The sequence below is a fragment of the Saccoglossus kowalevskii genome, chromosome 3 (genome assembly GCF_978046115.1).
Source record: "Saccoglossus kowalevskii chromosome 3, keSacKowa6.1, whole genome shotgun sequence".
NCBI classification, from domain to species: domain Eukaryota; kingdom Metazoa; phylum Hemichordata; class Enteropneusta; family Harrimaniidae; genus Saccoglossus; species Saccoglossus kowalevskii.
This window is the reverse complement of record NC_140643.1, coordinates 14,423,897-14,437,463: the sequence shown is the minus strand read 5'-3', so window position 1 is coordinate 14,437,463 and position 13,567 is coordinate 14,423,897. Positions and strand designations below refer to the sequence as shown.

The 13,567-nt window shown below is 35.2% G+C and overlaps 1 protein-coding gene across 1 annotated transcript; it reads left to right on the top strand.

Annotated features, from left to right (window-relative positions):
• The first annotated feature begins 5,582 nt into the window (after window positions 1–5,582).
• Window positions 5,583–10,068, top strand: LOC144343151 (uncharacterized). Its single transcript, XM_085497568.1, has 5 exons — window positions 5,583–5,705; window positions 5,948–6,015; window positions 6,776–6,841; window positions 8,953–9,114; window positions 9,823–10,068. The coding sequence occupies exons 1-4, from the start codon at window positions 5,640–5,642 to the stop codon at window positions 9,077–9,079; spliced, it is 327 nt and encodes a 108-aa protein (XP_085353694.1). The 5' UTR covers window positions 5,583–5,639; the 3' UTR covers window positions 9,080–9,114; window positions 9,823–10,068.
• The last annotated feature ends 3,499 nt before the right edge of the window (window positions 10,069–13,567 follow it).

Genomic DNA, 13,567 nt, shown 5'->3' with positions numbered 1-13,567 from the left:
GAGTAAATATTTATAGACAGAACTCAAAACACTACACAGTCCATCTGTCTGACTCTAATACTACCAAGTATTATTGAATTGTGACGATTATGATTATATTATACAAAATAGGTAATTTGTATGCTTGACTGCGAAATTAACGAATTAGGTATTTAGAATTGACCGCAGACAAACAAGTACCAAGTCTTATTGGAATGTTGTTTCTTGAATTAGCAATGAAAGAATTGTTAATTATTATGCAATTTAGGCAATTAATATGCAATTAGTCAACGTCCAAGAGCGTCCTTGCTCCATGGAACACATATCTTGTCTCATATTTACTTTTACAACCCTCAAAAATACAGAAGTAATATATGTCAAGAAATATAAGAGCTGTGGGGGTTACCAAATGCCACGTAAATCATCGTTGGTTTTAACATCACAATGCATGCATTGCTTTTACGGCTTGTTTATGGTGACTTGCTGACCTGTTGGACGATGTAAGTACTCTGACAATATAAAACTAGGTCACGTCGTTGCTGTTTGCATCGCGAGTAACTATATTAAACAATGTAAGTGTACACTACTCATACATATCTATTTAGCTGTGGGTCTTTTGTCGCTGTAAAAGCATTTTAGTCATTTCTTTGTTTTATTTTTGGAGGGCATCACCGTGACTTCATAAATCGTATTTTGGGGTGAATTTGCGCGAATAAATTATTTGTTTAATAGGGAAACGTCATATCCGATTTATACACATGAACTATAGTAGGAACTGTAACTATTTTTTTAATTGAACAGTAGAGGGCGCTCTGTGCATTCACTGCAATATATACACGGCGTTTAGACCACTAACGCTGTTTTTGTTACACAACGAACTACATTATTGTAGCTACATAGAGTAAAAATACAGGTAATATTAGAATAATGTCTGCATGCAAATATTTCAAGGTTAAAATAATTTTTAACGTGATGTTGTACAAAATAAGATTTAAAAAAATATTAAAAACCGAGGCACATATAAGAGAGAAAAGTCATAATAAAAATATTATTTGCATGCAAATATTTTGTTATTTTCCCTTCAATTATTCAATCTTTCTTTCCATACCAGAATCGGAGTCGCTTATTATCTGAGAAAAAAAATATAAAACTGATAGTTACATATATAGGACGTGAGTTATATATAAATCACCTAGAAAAATTGTATAGAAAAAATATTTGTCGTAAAGAGATAGATTGAGTTCCGTGGAGTTCTTGATATAGCTGTTCAAATAAATGTTTTATCGTGCATGAAAGAGTCAACTACGGAGTACACGTGGTGCCCCAACATCTGGAAAGCAAGTATAACAGTACGTATTGATCACTGTTGAATATGGTGCTTAAAGTATACAATGATTGTAGATCCACGTATCAATGTTTCTTTCGAGCAACCTCTTAAATTCCACGTAACTGGGTGGACTACCGTATGAGTGAAAGTATTCATCGTGATAAGTGTTTTTTTCAGATGGAATGCGACCAGATGCGTTTCACCTCTGCTACTGTCACATGTGTTTGATATGAATGCTTTGGGACACTCCGACAGACTCAACTTAGGCAGTTGGTCTCCAGCATATGAACACTGAAGAATACGTTTCTCGTATATGGATTAGTCAACAGAATACAATGCAGTTGACTCGTGTTCATCCCAGCTAGAAATCGGTCAATACATTTCTGTCGCTTTCAATTTCCATAATGTTGTTGTATTCCATATAAATCAAAATAAATACAGTCTCCGTCAATGCCTGCCTGAACTAATCGTCTTGTATCAAATCGAAGTGATATTTACTGGCTAGTGTAGTGTACCCTTGTCGATATTTATCTCGAGTTAAAGCAATGCCTTGGTGCATCCACAGGAATGTTCGTTGACGAAATCCATGATGTTCAGTCAAATATATTAGGAGATCTTTTCCCCTGTGAAAGATGTGACGCGTCTAGTCATTGTCTTCTTCTTTTTGATGCCGCATCCACAACAATCTTCCAAATAAACTGTCCAGTACCAAAGAAGTATTTTGACAGTGTATTTCGTTAAATAGAAAGCATCAAACAAGGCATTACTCATCATGTATGTGAGGCGCATGTATGAACGTTTCAAGTCCTCGATCAAAAAATTAAATGAGACGTCATATCTAGGCCATTTCACAAAATGTTCCACATGCCTTTTACGCTTTCTTTTGCAAAGCACTGTCCCCACGAGGTACAATGCATCGTCATCCTTCACAGTTTTTTAAGTTCTTCTTCGTAGAAAATACCTTCCAACCTTTTGCTTCTATGATCAGAAACTGTTTAAACATCGTTGCGTATTGAGACATCCAGTGACCATGAACACATCTTTGGGTCAATTTGGCAAGTATTCTTTTTTGAAAACGTATTTGGTTTTACTGATTGCAGACCCTGCATCGATGGTGAGTTTATAATACCTCTTCTTCTCCTATATCTCCGGCCCTTGTCATCGTACCAGGAATGAAGGAATGCATCAAATTGTCTAATACTGGTAGGTACTTTAGGTCAATGTGCTGTTCTTCGTAAAATATCTGAACATATTTTTCTTAATTGTTTTGTTGTGCCACTTCATGACAATGGCATTAGCTTCTTTTTCTCTTTTTCTTGAGTCTTTCAAGGGTATGACAAAAGCATATTTTGAAAAAAAACACGTCAATGCGCGTCAACAAGAACTTGTACCCTACATTGTATAAAAGAGAGGTTGCATAGATCTGCACCCACTGCTCGTCTACTTGGAAAATCACTATCTTTTTTCTTTCATAGGAACGTTTAGCGGGCATATGTAGTGTATATTTATCTTGTTTACTCAGACACTTTCTCACATCTGACTTGGTTATCTTCTTTCCTCTTTGTGTTTTTACAGTGACGTTATTGGCATTTAAACCACATAACTTCTCGGACTTGGGCATTGTAAAACAGTTCTCCTAGGAGGAACCTTCTTCTTGGGTGTGCTGCTGTGCATGTAGGACCATCGATCCACACTGCCGACAAGGCCATGAGTAATGTTTGACATTTTCGATTACTTTATTACTTTATTAATTATTTCCACCCGATGGGATTGAAATTCTCCCTTTTACGCAAGAAATCATTTGTGAAATTTTTTTGACAGTGCCTGGAGAAGCTTCATGTAACTCAATAACTTTCTTCGCTGACTAGGTGTTTGCAAGATGTTTCTTTTACACATTGAGTGAACATTCACACAGACACTGTATTAAGTCACTAGTGGCCATGGCTCCACTGAATATCCCCTTTTGTTGATTCGAGTTGGCTTTGTGTAATACTGAGAGGATATTTGCGTTCTTTCACATGAAAGCTGGCATATTGAAATTAGACGTTTCTCGTGCACACTATCAGTACTTGAGATAAATCAATGTTCGTTCATACTCCGGAGTGTCTGGCCTCAGACCCACGAGGAGGCACATGTGAGGTTCTTGCATGGCGTCGTGCTTTCTGAACGAATTTAACACTTAAAGGGTACAATTGCATAGCCAGAATGTTGACGATGCACCATCGAGTTTTTTAAACACGAAAATGTAGTGTGTATTGAGAATGATGGTTCTTAATTGCCTGCCCCGATAAAAGATATTTTGCAGAATCAATATCATGGATAGGTTTTGAGATGTCATGGATATCATGGATAGGTGAGATCCCTATTAACAGGGTCGATGATCTATCGATAATCGACAATCCTTCTATAGAATTAATTTGAGGTGATGCATGTGTCATTTTCTGCATAGGCTGACTGAATCTCATTGTAGCACCATTAGATGACATCCAGGTAATAACACTGAATTGTTTTGCCCGACTTTGTGGGTCTATATGTGATTCTTGTTATCACGTTGTTTCCACTGTACAGCATCCAATTTAAAACAAAATAAAGCAGTACACATAGCCAAAATAGGTGAGTGCCAGAACTATGTCGGTTTTGGTGGAGCCCATGTCAATGTGACTGTCGAACTTCAAATGTATGAATTAAGAGTAACTGATGACTCCACTTCTATTTAGATTTTAGAAGCCGTATGTGAGGGTACAGTGATCACCTTTTGTCACCCATTTGTCATATACTAAATTGCACGTTTTAACTTCTTCTCTATTGAATATTTTACTTTCCTTATGCATTATTTTTCATATGTAGAAGCTCGCTTGTCCCCAAACGAGTTGATTCATGGAATTTAATAATTTTGTGATGTAATTATCCACGGGATTTCTCTCATCAGATCCCATTCTCCCGCTTGCTGGATGTAAATGATATCTGTTACGTTAAGTCACAGGTTGTACGCTTCTATTTCTACTGTGTTGCATTATATAGAATTGTTTGATTTAACTCGTTTTAATCCAAACATAACGCTATTAAGTTTTCCATAATTTATTTCGTAAAAAACAACATATTCCTAATGAGCGGAAGAGTGCAAAGATCAACACACCTAGGTTTTGTCATCTGAGTTCTAGTAGTTATTTATTAAAATTACTGGATTTGTTCAAACAATAACAAAACCCGCCAAGTGATTTTCTAATATCGTTGTACCTGTCCCGGTAAGGTAAAAACAATCGATGAATATTGAACTATGTTAGGTCTAATGTATAATGTATGTGTATATTTACACGTTCAGGTGTTTTCTATTATACAATAGCATATGTGCAATGGGGGTATAACTTACAAGCGGAATTGTGAGCACATATGTATAACTCATTGTTGAATATTAAATATCAATTGACATTTACAATGCTTTCCTTTCGTCGGCTCAGTCGAAAATATTGCACGCACAATATGTTTGCAAATCGTGTTATGTAGTTAAATTTCTCTAGCATATGTGTTGTGTGCGGTGGTTGAAAATCTATATTTAATTGTATGAGTGTGTAAATGGGTCTAAAAATTAAACTCAAAATAAATACGTGTTTACCACACCGGTGATTGTCTGTCTCTGTGGAAATACAAATTAAATGAACCCAATGTTGTTCAGGCTAAAATGTTGATTGTGTTTTAGTGATACAGTATTTTTAGTGTGTTTTGGTTGTCATTAATTAAATATTAATTGATTTCAAGCGTATTTCGTGTTTTTGACATCACTCTTATTGTGTTCACGTTGGGATAGAGGAAGAGTGGAATTACTCAGGAAAACATCAATAAAGTTTGTGAATAGTATTATATCATGCTATATAAATACCTATTGTTGCCTGATATTAAACGAAATACCTTTCAACACTTTTATTACTATCATATTCATATATCCTGGTTTGATTCACATACATCTCGCAACTATTAATGGGAAAGATGTTTTGGTGAAACATATACATGTATTTAAAAATACAAAATATCTTTTTTTACACAAAAATGAAATTATTTTGTTTGTAGCCCAAATAATAAGAAAATACCAGAAAACCTATATTGGCAAGGGTTGTATATACCTTTTAATTTAGGGCATTAAAGACAAGCAACCCCATTAGAATTTCTTTGTAACGGATTCGAGTACTTTCTTTTTTTATAGGTACAAGGATTTAGTGGGCGTGTCTCGAGTTGCCATATTGACTGGTGGGCAATAAAACAAGTGTTGTTTCAGTTATAACGTCATACCTGATTTTGCTGATAATACCTGAACTCATAGGAGCTTATTAAAGTCAACATGTCTACAACGCGAATTCGGAATAGTATGAACTGGATTTATGTGCTTATCATATTAATTGAAAAGGTGAGCTCCCGTCCAGTAACAATATTTTACCTCCAGGTTATAAAAGTTTAAGGGCACAGTCGTTTGAATTTCGTGTAAACATCGTAGGTATACGCGTTGCCAGTGATTAAGTGCCAGTGATTATAACCCAATACGTATAAACAGAAAGTGTAAAAAACATTGGAATTCACAATAGAATTATTATTTAGATATGTTTGAACTATTTCATGTCCGGTGTCTAAATTGCCTTCGTACGTTTCCAGGTGTTTGGTAAAACTAAGGTGTGTGTCGAGTATGGCTGGTATGATAAACCAACTGCAGGCTACTTTGAGTAAGTAAGCTTAATGTATGTGTATTCAAACCTTTTGAAAATTCACAACATTTCTAGTTATTGTTGGCTACCATTATTTCTATTGTTTGGCAGTTATAGCAAGAGTGTATGATTGTAAATATTTTTTTTCATTTACTATTATTTAACATATGTTACCGTACATTTTAAATTACATGGCCGATATTCTGGTGCGTTTTTTAACATATACGTCTAACTCATTGGATCTTGGGTAAGGGTATGACAGTTTCATGACACAGTACGCAGATGACAGGAGATAGTTGTTCTGGGAGGGAAAATATGCGCAGTGAATGGTCGGCAATAAACGGTCGTTCAGATTCATAGATGAAATAAAGACGTTGCTTCTGTTATTGAATGTTCATGTATGTGTCCTTGTTGTTGAAATGTTGATAAAACAGTATTTGGGCAATGTTATCGCAGCAGATCGCGATCTATATTGATCAGTGAGCAATGTGTGTTATCACACATTCACATGTTCAACTGGTCGACAAAAATGAAAACATATGGCGTCAAATAGCGAGGACCTATAGAATGTTCAAAATGTGTTCTATTAGTTATCATATTGTCTGCTAGGACTGTTACAGGAGTCATATTCAATATTGATGTTCATTCAGCTTGTGTGTGCAATAATTTCAAATTCCCTAGTACAGTTTACGGAGCCAAGCAAAGCCCTGACAATAAACAACAAACGTACTATGTAGCTGTAACATCGTATTCTTGATGTCGTTCTTATTAATTCCAGGTGTAGTGCGGGTGAATTTTGTTGCAATGAAACGTGCTGTAGTGTTTGGGACATGTGGTGGTTTTGGTGAGTGAATAAGCATTTAACCCTTTGAACGCCATGATTTTCCATTTCCATTTTGGAAATAAATCTGTTTAAAATGTAACATACTTTATTTTGTAAGAAATTATGAATTTAAATATGCAAAACCAATACAGATAACAATGCAAACTTTGTGATTAAGGTATGTGGTCCAGTAATTCTACAAGCAGGTGGGTAGTGAATAGCTAGAGATAGATATGCAGATGGGTAGAATTTGATTAAGTAATAGGGTAACAGCGCAGGTTAGTGGGGAAATGTACGTGGGTAGAATAATGTGGTAGTGTTGGAGTGGAAAGAGGGAGATGGGTAGGAAATGTGCAAGAGATGAGAGAAAATGCACGAAAAGATTGCGAAGGGAATGAGATGCAAAGTGAAGAAATGGAAAGGAAATGTGAGGAGGAAGAATGTGACGTAGGGTGGAAGGTGATGAGATTTGGAAAAGAAACGGGGGACTGGGAAAAGTAGATGGGCTGGTAGAAGACATACCATAGAAACGGTGGACAGGGAAAAAAGAAGGGTAGCTTTCTTTGACCTCTAGATGCCTCCGGTTAATTTTTGGCATCCCATTCAGTTCTTATTCAGTTCTTTTTGTTCTGCATACATCATCTTTTTACTCTAAGTGGTGCCTTTGACCTTAAGGTAGAGATGCAGTTTACCTGACAGGTATTTTAATTTTGTTAGTATTTTTTTATGGTCACTGTAGTTTGAAATATGCACAAAATGTGCTTTTTTGTTCAAAAGTGATTTTAAAAAAATTAGCTCATAAACCATGCTTCTGTTTCCTGTCAAAATTGGTTTATGGGTACATCTGTTTACTATGAAGAAAGTGCCGTCTTGAAAACTGTCCAGCTGTCAATTTTGCAGGGCAGCAGCCCAAATTTCACTACTTCAAGTTTATGCATATATTAACACCCAGGCTAGTACGATTGTTGTAACACTGTTCAACCAAAAACAATGCCCCGACGGCGTTTTGAAGATAGACACATTGTCAATCATTTGTGAAAATTTCAAAACAAAAGGTCAAAGCGTCTAGGAGCTATTTATTTATAGTTATGGATGTGCACTAAAAAGAAGCTGAGATAATTGCTAATTTGCATAACAATTCACTCAGTAAGAAGTTTGTTAATGCTAATAATTAAAATGGCTGTAACAGTTCAAAATTTAAATGTATTATTGTTTTGTTAAAAGTTAAATATAGTGAATAATATGGAGATCCCGTCATTTCTTTTTTCACCATGGTTCTTTTTATTATTTATGTACAGCCTTGCTAAATCTTGCTAAGCATTCAAAAGAGAGAATGTTTGCACCTGTTATCTATATTTTTAAATCGTTTTTTGAGTATGTTCCACTATTCACAATTCTACAAAATGTTAACAGTCTATAGCCAAGAATGTTTGGATAATAAAAAGCCCAAAAAAAAATTCACTCCCAAGTGCCTACGAACCTGCATCTCTACCTTAAGGTAGCTGCTTTTGATCTCCAGCTGATCATTTGATCTCTAGGTGGTCCCTTTTTTCTCTAGGTAATTCTTTCTAACTTCTTGGTGCCCTTTTGATTTCTAGATTATCTGTTTGATTAGTATGCCCTCTTTTGCCCATGGAAAACTGTTCTTGACCTCTGAGTGACAAATTTTGAATATTAGGTTGCTAACTTTATTGTATAGACCTGCTACTAGCACCCTTTGATGATCGGTCGCTGCATCAAGATTTCTACACTCGCAGTAGATTTTATGTGGACCAGTTAACATACAGGTGGTCCTCTTTGACCTCAAGGTTGCTCCTTCTTATTTAATTTCTCTGACTTTCAAGCGACAGCCTTTAATCTCAAAGTGGCCTATTTGTCCGCCATTTGAATTTATAGACATTTTTATATTGTCTTTGCATTAGATTGGCATTGTCTTGGTATAGACAACATAAACATTTCAACTGATAATATACAGGGTAAAAAAAAAAACTCAAGTGAAACAAATACAAATATTTTTGGCACTGATTTTATCCCATAGTAAATTGGCATGCTCATTGCATAATTAATATATATATTTCTTTTAAATATTATTTATTCTGGATTTGTTATCCTTTTTTTTGTATTTTAACCAGGTCGTTTACAATTATTCTACTAGTATTTGCTTTTATCATAGCCGTGCTTTGTTGTTTGGTGTGTGGATTGAAGGTTATTAAAACACAAGTGCAACCAGTAACAGTTGGAACATCGGCAGTTGTATAAGAGAAGTACAACTCCTCAGCGCATCTTCCATCTTGGTAAGTTTATGTATGCATTTTATTGTTCGGGTGATCTTGTATTGTCGATATCCATGAAACTTTAAACGGTTGTGGACGACAGCGAGCAGCAACGGTAGTGTCTTGATCTGCGCTTGATCGTCACTAAAATAATGTTTTGTTTGATTTAGTCTATTTTAAATAACAATGAATACATCAGCAAATAGTTGGCTATTCGAACCGCATTGCTTACATCGATCGCTATCGTTTTGTCTTGGGGGCGTGACTTTTTGAAGGATATATTATTAGCCTCCGTTCGCTGATAGCGCGAAACGGGGATTAACCTGCGTCGTATGTATTCATATCTTTATATTATATTACCTTTTTCTTTCTCAGTAGTGTACAGGCACTTTGAAGTTGCATTCGTATAGATGTGTTGGGTTCTTATGTATTATTATGTGATTTTTGATTATTTGATAGTCTGGTGTACCTCTGGAAATATATCAAACGTTCAAATTCAAAAACGCTTGAATTTACAAAAATTGTGTTCTGTTACGAATTCTTGTGGGCTGCAGTAATTCAGAACAAAGTAAGATCCTTGTCCTAATTTTGTTCTACGCAATCTGTGCTAATCAAGATCATCAAATATTTCACATAATAGTCCGAGGGCCAAACAATAGTCAATGAACGCTGTCAGAATTCTATTTTTGGCAGTATAAAATATACCGTTAATTTGTTCTATTTTGACAGGGGACTTGATACCATCCAGAAGTGAAGAAAGTTGTATGAAGCTGAAAATCAAAACAAAAGAACGCAAAAAAAATTAATAGTGACGAAACCATATATATATACTGTATATATTCTTTGGAAAATTATTTCATTTTTAGTTTTTGCTTAAATCGCTCAGCGTGGGATATGTACCAACAACTAATGGCCAGGGCGTGTATTTGTGATTATAGGGTAGTCAGTTAAAACATAAATCTATGTTTGAAATAATTTATTTATGTATTAATTTATGTATTAATTTATTTATTAATTTCATTGTTTATTTATTTATTTATTTATTTATTATTTATTTATTTATTTATTTATTTATTTATTTATTTATTTATCCATTCATTCATGATAATTTTCTAATTTACACAAAAATAAAGGAATTCTCATAGCCAGACTGCGATTAAATGATTACTGTGATAGTTGAACGATGGGCAATCTAAACACGTAAACACAATGCCTGAAGGCGTGTACATATTAACCTAAAAAATAGCCCTCTTTGGCTTTTCGTAGTTTATAATCACGGTGTAATTGTCTCTAGATGCATGAACGAAAAAAACGAGACGCAATGAACGTGAAATATCTACTTATTTTGCAAAGAATATCTATATAGTTATTCCAGTTTATAGCTGGACAAACTCAATAGAACAGGAGTACCATTCATTTGGACAGACAAAGAGTCATCATATTGTTAATCTTCAGATGGGAGGCGATTACCACGCTTAAGCTTTTTCTCAGTTATGGCCATATTATTTATTTTGCGCAACTCCGAAATTGAGGACATGTCTCCATTTAATAGCAAGGCCGTAGCTAGCGGGGGGCAGGGGGGTAGCTGCCCCCTGAGTTTGGGAGTTTTTTTTTAACCTTTAAATAAAAAAAATTCGAGCAACCACGTATTTAGTTTGTACACGACTTGAAATAAAACACGGTAAGCCAGCTGCGTGTACTTTGTTTATATGTATTACTGTGTGCGTTGGCACTTTGACGCGTACAGGTAAGACGCGTGCACCCAGCACAGCGGGTCAAACGTTACCTTCAAGTATTTCATATTGACACGTCAGCCATGTCAGCTCCAAAGAAACGTATTGTACAACTATCAATTGTATTAATCAGTCCTGCACATTAATGTAAAACAGTTGCTTATATATGAAGATAGAACAAAAGTGTTTCAGGTATTAAAGTTCATACTGTAATATCCCTTGTTTTGTAAATATTCATAAAATATATCAAGATGATTTTATTGTTAACAAATCATTATTAATGACACAGTCCCTGTCCAAAATTGTGTGATCTGACATATCAATTTGATGCTGACGAAGTCATTGAGATTAGATTGAAACCATTAATAGGGGACGGATTTGTAAAAAAAAATATGATTTAGTGCTTTTACATGAGAATTGGACATTGGGCAGTCATATTGAATCAAATCACATCAATAATGTTTGTGTTGATCATGATGTATCTATTGGTATACTGTCTTTGTACAAAATTTAAACAGAAATGTTCATTGCATTCATGGGGACAGTAGGCATGAAAAACAAAATGGCCACTCAGTCAGCCATATTAGTTTAAATCACATAAAAGCTATGACATGCAACTATAACCCAATATGTATGATCATCATATCAACTTTGATACAAATCGGCCCAGCAAATTTTACATCCAAAATGACCGCCAGTCGGCCAATTTTTTGCTCCGATCATAAAGTAACTTAACGCGCATATGTAAGACATTATGTATTGTCTTCATGTAAAGTTTGAATGAAATCCGTCAATGCGTGTCCGGACGAACGAACCCAAATTAATAGTCTCCGTTTTCGGGGACTAAAAATAGATAGATACACCCCCCCCATAGCCATTTATTTATGGTGCAACTGCACAGCTCTACGCCTTTATACATTTATACGCAATTTAAAAAATACATTTGCTGCCCCCTAGTGAAAAAAAAGCTAGCTACGGCCCTGAATAGCTAAATTCCTCAACATCTTCAGCATTCCAGAAACAAGAAGTGATCATACGGAAACATGTCTAAATTACTAGTGACGGGTTGATTTGAAAAACGAAAACCATTGTACTCAAAACATCGATCCTGTTATAGACAAATTTTGTTCTGAAAATTAACCGAAAACGCCTTTTATTTATTGCGAAAATACAGTTGTTGATGAAAAATGGTGTTCTTTCCAACACAGAATATTCGTGATTTATTTCTAAAACAAATGCCCCTAAAAACCATACTTCTTTCAGTTTTTTTGGGAAAAATGAACCCATTTGGGCTGCACTTTACGTATTAATTGTCCATGATCACACACTCACACGTTTAGAGGGTTAAAAGGTAATTACAGGGCGTTATGGAGATGTTATTTGCTTTATAAATATGGCGGCTGATTACAATTATTCAATTACAATATGTTTCGTTTTACAGCCGATGCACATTGTTGACCAATCACAAATGTGATATTAAAAGCGGAGGAGTCGTCACCTGCGCATGCGTCAGATGGCCATAGAGCGTCATTGTTTTCAAACAAGTTTCAATGAATAAGGTCAATTATACAAGAAATATTCAGCATCGATTGACTAGCGTAGTACGAATACGGCATTCCTCAATGAGTCATATGTACACAGTTTTCTAAATTCAACATAAAAAGAGTCAAGTTCAAGATAACTAATGATGTTTCATGGGTACTTAGACCATTGTGATCACCTCTAGCTAATACTCACAGTCAGCTGGTGCACAAGTGATACCACCTGTGGCGATACTAAGAAAAATGCGATATTTACTATATGGGGACCGCCATCTCGAAAACGGCATGAAACTAAATAAATGAAGAACATAGAACACTTTTCAAGAGTATTTTATTAGCAGTTGGCATATACTTGATAATTTGTTTAAGAATCAACATTGGAAATTACGAAAATAAAAACAATTTACTACAGCTTATGAAAATACCCCTCAATGTTCAACACGCGCTGGTATTATATGTTTCTCTCTGGGTCTGTTACACTTATTTGTTTTCTTTTAACTATTTTCTGGCATATTCAATGTTACGAACTACAGAATATGGCGTGAATTGTTGGAAGAAAATTCCTAATTGTCAGCGCGACCACTCGATTACTGAGCGGCGTGGTCAGTGTATGCATCTTGTGTGAATTGTTGTTCGTATTTAAATTGCTTATCACTGTGCGATGCTTGCGTGAATTCACAATAATTTGCAATTTCGGAATTATTGAACGCCACAATGTATGCATATATTCCACATGATCACCCAGACACACCAATAAAATTAAGGGCACCTTCTTGGCGTGCAACTTTAAATGTTACCTATCTGTAGATATCAATATGTAACGACACATTTGATTGGTGAGATCACACATTTACATTATTCCGTATAAAGCAACGAGTTTGATTGGCGATAGTTTAAATGTATATCACTCTATATATTAAAAGAGTTGACATAGTTACACAACTGAAAGAGAGCAACGTTGGGTGCGGTGGTTAAATTCATGACGTCACAATTCGAGTAGGTATATTCTGTGACGACAGCTTAGAGTTTCGATTATACCGTCATTACACTTCAACATGACTGGAACGCGGAGTCAAGGTCTTGTCAGCTGGGTTTTGATAAATATTCTTCTAGTTAGAAAGGTAAGATACCTTAAGTCTAGAATTTACAATTGTAATGTGATCAATATGCTAGTTATTTTCTTCCGTTTGGCACACTGAG